Source organism: Prunus dulcis, chromosome 1, assembly GCF_902201215.1.
Source record: "Prunus dulcis chromosome 1, ALMONDv2, whole genome shotgun sequence".
Taxonomy (NCBI): domain Eukaryota; kingdom Viridiplantae; phylum Streptophyta; class Magnoliopsida; order Rosales; family Rosaceae; genus Prunus; species Prunus dulcis.
In genome coordinates, this window is record NC_047650.1 from 5,546,135 (window position 1) to 5,559,283 (window position 13,149).

At 37.0% G+C, this 13,149-nt stretch overlaps 2 protein-coding genes across 2 annotated transcripts; one reads left to right on the top strand and one right to left on the bottom strand.

Annotated features, from left to right (window-relative positions):
* Positions 1 to 44: 44 nt before the first annotated feature.
* On the bottom strand, positions 45 to 2,787 carry LOC117615440. The gene is made up of 2 exons (XM_034344519.1): positions 2,384 to 2,787; positions 45 to 385 (listed from the first exon to the last, which is right to left on the bottom strand). Exon 1 carries the CDS (start codon positions 2,660 to 2,662, stop codon positions 2,393 to 2,395), a length of 270 nt encoding a protein of 89 aa, XP_034200410.1. The 5' UTR covers positions 2,663 to 2,787; the 3' UTR covers positions 45 to 385; positions 2,384 to 2,392.
* Positions 2,788 to 4,749: 1,962 nt separating this feature from the next.
* LOC117612637 (putative clathrin assembly protein At5g57200) lies at positions 4,750 to 8,979 on the top strand. The gene is given in 16 exon segments (XM_034341312.1): positions 4,750 to 5,095; positions 5,225 to 5,294; positions 5,579 to 5,676; positions 5,941 to 6,079; positions 6,172 to 6,275; positions 6,277 to 6,300; positions 6,381 to 6,473; positions 6,616 to 6,666; positions 7,049 to 7,114; positions 7,233 to 7,298; positions 7,403 to 7,483; positions 7,564 to 7,641; positions 7,758 to 7,934; positions 8,026 to 8,101; positions 8,202 to 8,320; positions 8,422 to 8,979. Coding segments are annotated over 16 exon segments (1,746 nt in total). The 5' UTR covers positions 4,750 to 5,005; the 3' UTR covers positions 8,836 to 8,979.
* Positions 8,980 to 13,149: the final 4,170 nt, after the last annotated feature.

Here is a 13,149-nt window from a genome sequence, read left to right on the forward strand (position 1 = left end):
TGGTCAGAAATGCAATCTTCAAGCAGCGCAATGAACGCATCAAGTGAAACGAAAAAGATTGCCTTGTGCCAACTTCCCAGCCTCAAAATGCCAGGACCAAAGTAGAACAATGAAAGCATCAAATGAAATACATTTTGTATAAACCCTTCAAAAATTAAACAGAGAGCAAAGGATTTCACCTCCAACCCACATTAATACTAATGTAAAGGAAGGCACAAAGACAAATCATTTTTCGATAACAAAATCAGCAGCAGAATACATTAAATGACAGAAGTTGTTTATTACTAACAACTCATTCAATGGTCAAATTACAAAGGTAATAGGCAAGATACCCGATGGCCAAGTAAATTTTATTGGAGAACCAACACCCAAAGCCCTCATTAACCTGCAAAATTTAGAAGCGAAAATATTATTTCCAGATAAATAAAAGACAAACTAGCAAGGAACAAAGGAACCAAGAGGTGGAGAAGAGTGCTTTCAGCAGCACAAAGAACAAGCATATATTGTCAGTCGTGCAGAGTCATATATATAGATGGAAATAAAGACGCATTTTCTAGCCTAGTCAAATATGGTCATCAACAACATATAGGTCAATTCCAGCTTAGTAAACTATGGACTTCAATCTTTTCAGAGCAACCCTTGCTTCAACAAACATAGTTGGCGCAGTCATTGCAGTGTTTCTAAAGACATAATTAGGTGGAGAAAATTCTTGAAGTTCACATTTCTATATCTAAATATGTAAATTCTCTAAGGGGAAGGGCCACTTTTTTAGAAAGAGTAGAGGACATTGTACATCATCCTGTAATCAAATTCAATAAATTCGGAGCAAACAAAAAGAGAACCTCAAGAAGGCCTCATTGTAAGAACTTGGAAAAAAACAAAAAACAAAAAACTTCACAAGTGTCGTTAACAGATAAAACTGTTGCCAATTCAATGTCCTAAGTAACTCAACAAGATTGTGTACCAAATGAATGACATATGCACTAGGTAAAGTAGGTATGTTCCTCAATCAATTTCCAAACTTTTTTTTCACAAACCAACGGGAAAATGACTAGTGTATGTACATTTTCACTAGACAGAGCCCAAACACTAGAGTTTAAACATGAGAAAATTAAAGATAAGAACAGACAGGAGTACATTGCAATGAGAAGTAGGGCTAATTACTATATTGCCTTAATTTTTATATTTATTATCAAACTTATTAAAGATGAAAAGGGTATAAATGGTACTTTACACACACTGATTGACAAAAAGTGCTTTTTTAGTAACAGTAGATATAACCAAGAATTACATGAAAAAGCAGCTGAAAGAAGAATACATCCTAAAACTATATGCTAAATGGACTGAAGCTCAATCACGCAGGAGTAAATTGAAGTCTTACATATGGATATAGCATAGCCTAATCGCTCTGACTCAACTTAAACCAAACCTCAGTTTGAGATGCAAAACTAAATCCAACTCTAACAGAGTACAATAAGACCTTGAGAGAGCGCATTTGTGTTTAAGGAGTATAAGAACTATGACATCTAACCTACTACATAATGGGATTACATAAGGCATCATGCACACTCTTAAACAGTCAACACAAAACATATGATTTCCTTTTTATCTATTTCATTACAGGTTGAAGAATTATGATTTCAAATCCCTATGCAATTTTATTTTTAAAATCAACAATATATTAAGTTCATTGAAGCCAAATAAGATAGGCGCAAAAGTAATATTCTGGGATGATTGCTCCCCATTTACCAACGCAAATACGCAATTCCATTAATTAATATCAGAATGTTAACCCACAAAAGTATGAAAATAATATACACAAAGCAAGAGTTACTCTCTTCCGGCCATCAAGCTTCACCTTCAAGCAAACAATGGTGGAAAACTATTTCATTGCTCACCCATTTATTACGACAAATAATCAAGGATTGATAGACAAAAATATGTTCACTACATTATCACCTACTAAGCCAACATGCAAAAGCTCACCTACTCTCAAATCTATAAATTATCACACCTTCTTCAATACACTGAGATCAGAGAAACAAGTAAAACCCAATCATGAATCAACAAAAATCTCCCACCAGAGAAGATATCAAAAAGCCAAACCCAAGGACCACAAAAACATACATTGAAATGTTTACAAACAAAACCCTCAAGTCAAATAAACATCTTCCAATGACTCATTTGAAAACACAAATAAATAAGGAAAATAAACTTCATCTATTATCAGCAAAAGCTCCAATGACCCATTTCAACACACCTATACACATTTTTTGAATTTTCAATCATTGAATCCTTGATCCATTAAAAAAAAAAAAAAACCAAACACGAAAGTAAAACGACTAATATGAATAAACAAAAATATAATATGAATTGACTATACCAATTGAGATCAATGGCCATGCTCCTTGGCGTGCTGCTGGTGCTCGAGGTGGCGACGCTCCTCAGGAAGAGCGACGAGGTAGGAAAAGATCATGCCCCCGAAGCAGACATGGAAGAGAGGATCGACGGAGCTGGTCTGGATGTACTTGGCGTGGTAATTGTCCAAGCCTCTCTGCACCGTCTTCTTCGCGTAGTCGACGGACAGCATCGGCTTCACATAGCTGGGCAATTCCTTCACCTTCAACCCCTTGATCTCGTTGTAGAATCTCCTCAACGCCATTTGTAATGACACCCTGAGAGAGAATTGGAAACCCTAACCCTAGAACTCAAAGTAGCAAGAGGAGGAAACGAGGAGTTCGAGCAAATGAGGGATTGGAGGAAGAGAGAGACGTAGCCGGTGAGACTCAGACCGAGAGAGTTTTGTATGATAACGGACCTTTGTTTGGGTTGGGCCGAGTGAAGGTTTGGGCCTGGTATTATTTGACCAAGTTGGGCATTTTGGCCCTTGTATTTTGTTGGTTTTTCTACTTTATTTCTGATTTGGTGATTTTTGTTTGCTTATTTTTGTTTTTCTACCTTATTATTATTAAAGCCCTTAAATGATGCCTTATCTCTTAATCATTGGATACAAAAAATTAATTTAATTCAATCAAATTAATTAACCGTTAATCAAATTAATTAGTTTGATCCAACGATTAAGGAATAAGACTTCACCTGAGGGCCTTAGATAAGATCCTCGCTATAAAATGACTCCGTATAGGAGATTTTTTATGGGCCTCCGAAACTTAGACAATTAGGCTGATGAAACTGCATTGTGGGATGAGCTTAACAAGTTGATTTGTGTTGCCTCAAGATCCATATGGTGTGCATTCAAAATTTTTATAGATAATCCTATTGGCTTAGTCCTTACATTTTAAGAACTCCTCTTTAGAGATACATGTATTTGAAATTTTTTGTAAATGACTTTATTGGAGTGATCATATGAAATACATAGTCGTGTTCGATTGCAAAATCTTTTTATTTTTAACCTCATTTATTTGGTGATTGATTTTACCATGATTAGTTTTTTCAACTGTATGCATATCATACAGAAAATGTGAGTTATTTTTATAAAAATAAAAAAGAAGTTCACAATGAATTGTTTATTATTTATCACCTACTTTTATAGTATAGTAGTGCCTCTCCCATTGATCAACTTAACTCCTGATGGATGGGAATTGAGGATCAGAGCATGATATATGATTCCTATTTTATTATTATTATTATTGCTAACATGATGTAGCCCAGTAAAAAAGGGCATTGACTTGTAGATCAGTAATTTCACGTTCGAACCCTCATAACACCCCCTCTTCCCTTTGTAGTTTAGTCTATCACTTGTATTCAAATATAATAATAATGTAATTTGATCAAATATAATATGCATTGTTTGTAACCCATTTTATAAAAAAAATCTATACCTATGGTCCAAGAGAATGTTCCAAATCACTCTTTGGAAATTCCTTTTAAATTAGGAGGGGATATTTTGGTGTTTCTATTTAGACCCTTCCTAGGTAATTCTTAAACCATGTTTACTTACTATCAATGAATATTCGAAGAAAATGAATGATTTCAATTTTTAACTTCACCAACATTTATTGACACGTAAGGAATGAAAAATATTTTCAATGAGACTTGTAAGGAATTGCTATCTAATTTATTAAGTTCCGACATATTAAACGATGGCCAAAATATTTGTTCAGTTTAATTGAAAGAATTCAGTATAATTCGACTCACCAGACGTGACGTTTGGCAACACTCTTGGTTTTTTATTATTATGATTTTTACTTTTAATGATTAGAAAGGAAAAAAAAAGAGAGTAGACAGAAAAATGGTGATCAGTCACATCAGAAGCAAAGAAAAACAGAAAAAGAAAAAGAAGGAAAATGGAATTTCCACGAGGCCATCCCATTGCCACCTAATCTTAATGAGATTTGTAAGCGGTGTTGTAGGTGGTGGTTCACCATATGCTTCCAGCCTGTCCTCTCATTCTACAATCTACACCAGCCTGTACTGGATCTCCCAAAAACTTGAGATTCTAAATTACCAAAATACCCATCCTTTCCCTACACCAAGTCATAAACAACTATGGGTATTTCAGTACTTCACATACAAATAAAATACCCGCCATTTTGTATTCTCAAATCAAACCCATAGACAACAATAATATTCATGAAATATTCTGGTGACTTATAGTTCAAAATCAACAGACAACAAAGAGGAAAAAAAAACGTTTGGCAAAATTTTTTTTTTAAAAAAAAAAAAACAGAAGGAGGGGGTGGGGTGTGGGGATTAAAACTACAAAAATGCCCATATAATTATAGTCCTTCCTGTTGCGCACATTTTGGAGCCTTGGAGGGGAGAGAGAGAGAGAGAGTCGTTGGTTGTTTTTGTTGTTGGAACGACTCGGTTTCAGAGAACAAGAACATCTTCAGCACCATGATCTCCTTCTCCTCTCTATCTCTAGCCATGAATTGAATCTCTCTAGGCCAACACAAGAAAAGGTGTTGGTGTTCTTGAAGGAAAAAAAAAAAACCAATTATATATATAAATATATATATAATTTTTTTTTTTAAAGAACAATTTGATGGGCACGTTCCAGAGCTTTAGGAAGGCCTATGGAGCTCTGAAGGACTCTACCAAGGTTGGCCTCATCAAGGTCAACAGCGAATTCAAGGTACCAAGAAGGAAAAAAAAATGAAAAAGAAGCAAATTTGATTGATGGGTTTTGTTTCTTGAGCTCTGTTAATGTCTAGCAGTTTGGTTTTTGATTGTTTGTTTGATGAAATGTTGGTTTTGTTGGAAGGATTTGGATATTGCCACGGTGAAGGCCACCAGTCACGTTGAGTGCCCTCCGAAGGAACGCCATGTTCGAAGTGAGTTTATGTCTTTTTCATTTGATTTTCTAAATTTATGATTTTGTGTTTTGAATGATGTGAGGATTTGAATTTGTATGACAATGGTTATCAAGATTTGTAATTGTGGTCATTTTCCTTGCATTTGCTAACAGAATGTTTGTAGTTGTATTTTCCATTTCTGTTTTGAATTCCGTTGTCTAAATGCCTTGCATTTCTTGCACTAATAATCTTTCCTAATTCAGTCTCAGTCTCATACCTGATTATTTTCTTTTGGGGGGTTTTGTTTTTGTTTCCCTGCATGGAGATTTTCTCTGCAACATCTGTGACACGTCCACGGGCAGATGTGGCATACTGCATTCATGCTCCGGCCAAGAGATTGTCCAAGACTCGGAGCTGGATTGTATGTCCTTAATTCTTCTTCTTCTTCTTCTTCTTATCATAGTGTTTGTTCTTAATTGAAACAATATGTAAATTTGGCTCAAGGTCCAGGAGGCTTCGAATTGATATATAACTGATACGAATTGGTTTTGTAGCAGTTGCAAAAAGTTAGCATGAAAACAAGCTCAAAAGAACTGATGTGATAATGCAGTTGCAAACATTTTATGACTTGGTTCCTTAAATGTAGCAAATCACTTACCTAATGACAAGTTGACAAAATCTACAGGTTGCCATAAAGACATTGATAGTTATTCATAGAACATTGAGAGAGGGTGATCCTACATTTAGAGAAGAGCTTCTAAACTATTCTCAGAGAGGACACATTCTCCAAATTTCCAATTTTAAAGATGACTCAAGTCCCCTTGGTAAAATGCTTCTACCTTCCATGGCAGTTTTTTTATGTAACATGTTGCCAATATTGTAACAGTCTCTTCCTAGACCAAATTCTACCTTGCAGCTTGGGATTGCTCTGCTTGGGTTAGGACATATGCCCTCTTTCTAGAAGAACGGCTGGAGGGTTTCCAGGTTCTGAAGTATGACATCTAGTCGGAGCGTTTGACAAAAAACATCACCAGGATCAACAAAGGTGTGGTTTGTGCTTGTCATTTCTCACACTGAATTTCATCATCATCTTTAGCATAACAAAGATACTATTAACTCCACTAGGTACATAGTAGAACACGAACATTGGCTGCCAATGAGCTGTTGGAGCAACTACCTGCACTGCAGCAACTTCTTTACCGCCTCATGGGCTGCCAGGTAATAACTTAATATTGATACAGAACACCAAATCTGGTTTGGTTCTTTATAGTCAAATACTTTATGTTGATCCATGACAGTTTCTCTTATTGAAACATTTTGTTCCTTTGGTTGGAATTTCTAATTTGTTCTTATTTTGCAGCCTGAGGGAACAGCTTTTAACAACTACCTCATACAATATGCCTTAGCTCTGGTATGCATGATACCAATCTCCATTTTTCTATGATCAGAGTGTGAGAGTGTCTCTACATGCCTTTGTTGAAAACTGCTTTATGCATCACATACTTTGTAAATTAGGACATGAAATTCATGAGGTTTATGGCTTTTATAGTTAATTTCCAAGTACGATACACGGGCCCTGAACCATTGACAGAATTTCTGTCATTACACTGCAGTAATTTAAGCATGTTATGTCATAGAAACCCAAATTGCTCCAATACAGTCTGTAAGGGTACAGTTTATGCAAGCTTTCATAACTATTCTTTATTGTTAAGGCCATAACATCCTTAGGAAAACATAATATATGCCTTATCACAAGTTGCTTCTGGGTTTCAACATTGTCCTTTTCCATGTAGGTTTTAAAAGAGAGCTTTAAAATATATTGTGCCATCAACGACGGAATTATAAATCTTGTTGACATGGTAAGACTCTATTAGATTCAGTTCTCATGTTTCATTGAACTGAATCCGTTGTTAAATGATGCTTTCTCTTTTTAATTTTTTTTTCAATAATACCAGTTTATGTTACATGTTCCTGCAGTTCTTTGATATGTCAAGACATGATGCAGTTAAAGCTCTCAATGTTTATAAAAGAGCTGGCCAACAGGTATACAGTGGTACTGTTTTTGGAATCTATTGTATGAAAATATGCACTTCTGTAAATTGCTGGATCATCCCCTCAAAAATTGTTTTTCCTTTATTGAACTACAGGCCAAAGCCCTAGCTGATTTTTATGAATATTGCAAGGGTTTGGATCTTGCTAGAACTTTTCAGTTTCCAACATTGAGACAGGTTCCATTTGGCCTCAGTGGTATATTTAAGTTGACTCCACCACATGGTCTCTCACAAATTTTCTTCGCTGCCCTAAACAGCCACCTCCATCCTTTCTTGCAACAATGGAGGAGTATATAAAGGAAGCGCCGCAGTCCGGTTCTGTTAACAAGAGACTGGTGAGATAGTTTCCATAATTTCTTTTTCTGTCTCAGAATTTGACATAAAAAGTAAATGAAAATAAAGGGTTGCCATAATTTCTTCCAAGTTTCTGATAATTTTGTTCTGACTATAGGAATACCAGGAGACAGACCAGCAGCCTCAGAAACCTGAAGAACCTCCTCCTCCTCCAGAGCCTGAAAAACAAGAAGAAGAAGTTGAGGAGAAAACGGAGGAAGAGGAAGAACGCCAACCTAAGGAAGAGGTAGTTGAACCTCCCCCTTTGATATCAACGGACGACACTGATCTTCTGGTACGTTATGCACAAGTACTTCATGTTTTCTCTGATGCCAATTTTATGAAGTTCTGCAATTCATGTTGTCTTTTGCCTTTTCTTTGTCCAGGGTCTAAGGGAAATAAATCCAAAAGCTGCAGAAATTGAAGAAAGCAATGCCTTGGCTCTTGCAATAGTTCCACAAGGTAGGCTTCCATTGTCTATGATATTTGATTTTGAGGAAATTCTACACATGCCTTCACTGTGGAATTTGTTTCATACATCATGCTATTTGTACATTCGCAGGGAACGAACAACAATCTGGAGCAAGTTTCAATGATCTTGCTGGGACTTCAGGCTGGGAGCTAGCACTGGTGACCACACCAAGCAACCATACAAGCCAAGTGCCCATGGACAAGAAGTTTGTTAGTATTATTTTCTGTTCATTTCATTAAGCTAAAGCTTTTTCATTTCGTTCTTCTACCCTTTGGTTTGTTGATGAGCATTGGTTTCATTTTCGGGTCAGGCTGGTGGCTTTGACAAGCTATTACTTGATAGCTTGTATGAAGATGAAGGTGCCAGGAGACAGATACAGCTCCAGAACGCAGGCTATGGCTACGGTGCAACGAGCTTGCATAACCCGTTTGAACAACAAGCACAACATCCTGTGCAGGATCCATTTGCAATGTCCAACAACATAGCACCCCCAACCAACGTGCAAATGGCGCTAATGGCTCAACAACAACACCAACATCAGCAAATCCTGCAGCAACAGAACCAGCAATATCAACAGCAGCAGAACATGATGATGGTGCCTCACCCTTATTATTCTCAATACCCCCAACAGATGCAGCCCCCGGGTTCTTCGAACCCGTTTGGAGATCCATTCAGCTTCCCTCCTAGTTCAACGCCACACCAGGGAAACCAACACCTAATATAGAGGTCATTTGTTTCATGATTTAATTCCAGCTTATTCTTTGATTCTTTGGAGTAGTGTGAGTTTGAGAAGCTCATTCTTTGTTTAACTCTGTATATTGTTTTGGAGGGCTATTGACAATGGAATGCATACAAATTGATGTGTTAATTTCATAAAACTTGTGCTTATTGTTAACAGTTATCAGAAGTCACACGTGTATTAAAAAAAAAAATAAAACAAACAGAGTGATGGTTTGATTTACATGGATAACGCCCAATAACCATGCAAGTTCTACAATTTTTTATTATTTACCAAGCATGTGAGGTTTTGGCAGAAAATTGGATGGAAATAACGCTAAAGACGAAATTGAATATTTATAATGTGTTTGAGTGATGTAGGATACCGGTGACCTGAGTATTTAGGTAGTTTAGAGCATCCATAGTGGGGGGTGAATTTTCGGGGGTGTAAAGTCATTTTTACATCCGCTTTACACCTCTGGGGGTTGTAAATATGGTTTTTGCTCTAATGGTGAAGATGTAAATCTAAAGATGTATAATTGATTTTGCTCACTTTTGTCCATTTTTTCTCACTTTTTCTCATGTAAGCCCCACCTGCAAGGGGTGTAAAAAAGGATGCACATGTGCATCTAAATTTGTATCTCACGGTTGTGATGCAAATTTACAATCATTTACACCTCTCCATTGGGGGTGATTCCGATCACAAATGGTGTATATTTATTGGAGATGCTCTTAGCGGAAGCGAAAACTGTTTGTGCAAATATATATGAGAAAACAATAGCGAAAACTCTTAGCGGGTGTTGGCCAAAGCCCTCATGCCTAAGTTAGTTTGTACTTAGTTTAATAAGAACAAAATTAAGAACAAAATTAAGAAAAAAAGAACAAAATTAAGAACAAAATTATTTATATAAGAACAAAATTAAGAAAAAAAGGACCCTCATAATTGCATTAGTTTGTACTTTATACATATTAATTTGCTATTTTCATGGTAGTTATTAATCGTCCACTACATCATATTGTAATATAATTTTTATAACATGTATTGTTCTTATTCAATAGTATGTGAGAATAATTTGTATAATACGTGAATTTTGTGTGTCTTACTACAAATGTTGTAAAGAATACGTGTATTTTGGGTATTAAACGTCGGAAATATGTATGTATATGTACAACCACATTTTCTTTTTAAAAAACGTGAGACGTGTGTAGAACACGAATGTATTACCGAAAAATACGTACGTATGTGTATAATAGAGTATTAAACTTGAAAGTGCAAAACTCTTGTCCTATATAAATCAAAAACTGTAGCAGCCACTAGTGTATATTATTTATTGAAGACAATTTTTTAAATTTAAAATATATATATATACAAAAAAATTTTAAAAAATCGAGTATAGCCGCACGGGTATACTATTTCCTATTTAAAAAAAGATAATAGGCGCACAGCCCTTTGGTGCCCACGTGTAAGATAGTATAGCCGCTCGGCTATACTATTTTTATAAAACAAGGACCCCCACCAATTTGCCGCCACGTGTCAAAAGTACTTTGTTTTTTAAAAAAACTGAGTACAGCCGCGCGGCTGGACTATTTTTTTTTTTTTTTAAAGTAGCTCCCTCTTGCCCCACGTGTCCTAAATATATTTATTTATTTAAAATCGTAGTATAGCCGCGCGGCTATACTGTTTAAATGCATTATATTCATAGGTATAGCCGCACGGCTGTACTATTTAATAAGAACAAAATTAAGAAAAAAAGGACCCTCCTAATTGCATTAGTTTGTACTTTATACATATTCATTTGCTAGTTTCATGGTAGTTATTAATCGTCCACTATATCATATTGTAATATAATTTTTACAACATGTATTATTCTTATTCAATAGTATGTGAGAATTATTTGTATAATACGTGAATTTTGTGTGTCTTACTACAAATGTTGTAAAGAATACGTGTATTTTGTGTATTAAACGTCGGAAATATGTATGTACATGTACAACCACATTTTCTTTTTAAAAAATGTGAGACACGTGGCTCCCGTCCTCCCTTTTATGATTAAATATTTTAATTAACATCATGAATTATATTACTTGATGAATAGTAATTCAATTTCTCTTTTTCTTTTTCTCCTTTAATATTCACTAAGTTAATTACTAATCAAAGTAATTAAAAAAGTGAAACACATACCATGATACTTAAAGGGTGTAACCTACCTTTTCATAAAAAAAATTTAAAAACAAAAAAATTTTAAAAAACTAAGTATAGCCGCGCGGCTATTGTAAGAACCCAAAACAAAATATCTAAAAAGAAAGAAAATATCTAAAAAGTAAGGAAAATATCTTCTAGCCAAAAGACGATTTTGCCCTCGCATATTTTAATGGGGGGAAAATTTGACTTTTTGATCGGAAAAGAATTTGAGAATTCCGTTTGCGCCGTTGCGTAGAGCACGGCGAAACGAGTCCGTAGACACGGAGTAGACCTGAATCGGAGTTCTAACGAAGAAAATACGATCAAAATATCGCGAAGGGCAAAATGGTAATTTGGGCAAAAGTCAGATTTTTATCCCTTTTCTCTCCTCTCCCCCGTCATTTTTCTCTCTCCTCTCTCCCGATTGCACAGCCCCGCAACCTCTTCCCCTTCCAGCAGCCCTAGCAGCCGCCACCCAGCGAACCGATCTCCGGCACCAGTACCAATCGGACCGCCGCTCGCCCGCCGACCTTTCCCGACCAACCCCAGCCACGGGCACGCCGGATTCTGGCCGGAATCGGCCATTCTTGTCGACTGTCGAGTTCAAACTTCCAGTTTGAATTTCTCTCTCGTTTCGCCACCAAATCTTTCGAGTGAGGTATGGATTTTCACCTGTTTTTCATGCTCTAACTGAGGTTGGCTGGGCTTTGATTGATTTCATCTCTAGATCACTCGATTTTCAACTTGAAAATTCGGCCGAACTTCGGCTGCCGTGATTGGCCATTTCCGGCCACTTTTTGGGGGTGGTCCAAGAACAAAAGTGACTCCAAATGGGGTGTTTTACCTAGGGTAGGAGTTTGGAGTCTTGGTTCTGAGATTTTTCGGCCACCCGAAATTGCTTTGGACACCCAAAGCTGCCCGCGCGTGCTGGAGCGCGTGGACGAGGGTAGTGTTGTAATTCTGTGCAGTTTTGTGACCCTCGTGTCGTCACGAGCGTGTGGGATTTCGCGGATCTCGATTCGGAGTTCGTTTGAGCCCCGAACGGATTTTCCATATCGCGCGATCCGTGGGTGCAGTATCGTTAAATAATCGGATCGCGCTGAATTTCGGATATGTCGGTCTACATGATGTCAGGATCGTGTAGGATTCGACGGATTGCAATCGGAGTCCCGGATACTCCAGAATCGCGAACCCTGGGGCTAGGGTTTGGATTTTAAGCGATAATGCGAGTTTGGCCAATCCGACCGTCCGTTTTGGACCAAACTCGCAGAACATGGTTCCCTCTCTGTAAGGAACCTTCAGGGAAGCCCAGATTGGCCATCCGAGGTGGTGGACCCACGGGGTCCCGGGTCGGCTTATCAGGCAGTTTATCACTTAGTTGAGCGTCGGACCTTCCCAAAACTAGTTCAAGTGTCTGAAAGGGCTAACGAGGGCATAAGAGTAACTTAGAAGGAGATGCACGTAATTCTAGGAGCCGGGGGCAGGGGGTTTAGTTGAAATTCTTTTTAGTCATCTGTCTATTAATTTAATCTTTATGGGTAATCAGGCACCAGGGGCCCGACAGGATTGCAAAAGAGACCTTCGAAGGGTCAAAGTAGCTCGGACCATCTGTGAGTGGACTTTCTTTCATGAATTATTTTATATAGATGAGTTATATAGAGGTTTTCCATAAATAAGATTTTATAAGTGATTTTATATTGATTTTATATAAAAGAGTTTTATAAACGAGTTTACTTGACTAAATTCCTTATTTGATCTTGAGTAAGCTTTATTGTGTTTCCGAGCATGATTAATACAGAAATAGTTCTATAAGTCGTGTGCTACTTACTTTTACATACTTAAGAGTTATAGAAAACAGATTTTGAGGCTTATGACAGAAGAAATAGCAGCACAACTTGAGATTTCAGTTATTATTCAGATTTTTTCTAAGGAATTTATTTTAAAACCACCTCGTACCCATTTATTTTTTGGTGATTACCCAGAGTTGGATGTGTGCACTTGACTTTTGCCTCACGAATTTCCGGACACTTTCGGCCATGAAAATGTCGATTTTAAAAAAAATACTTGGATTGGTGTCCCCAGACGAAAAGGGATTTTTGGTGTTCGAAATGTCCCCGACAGACCCGCCAGATTGTAACA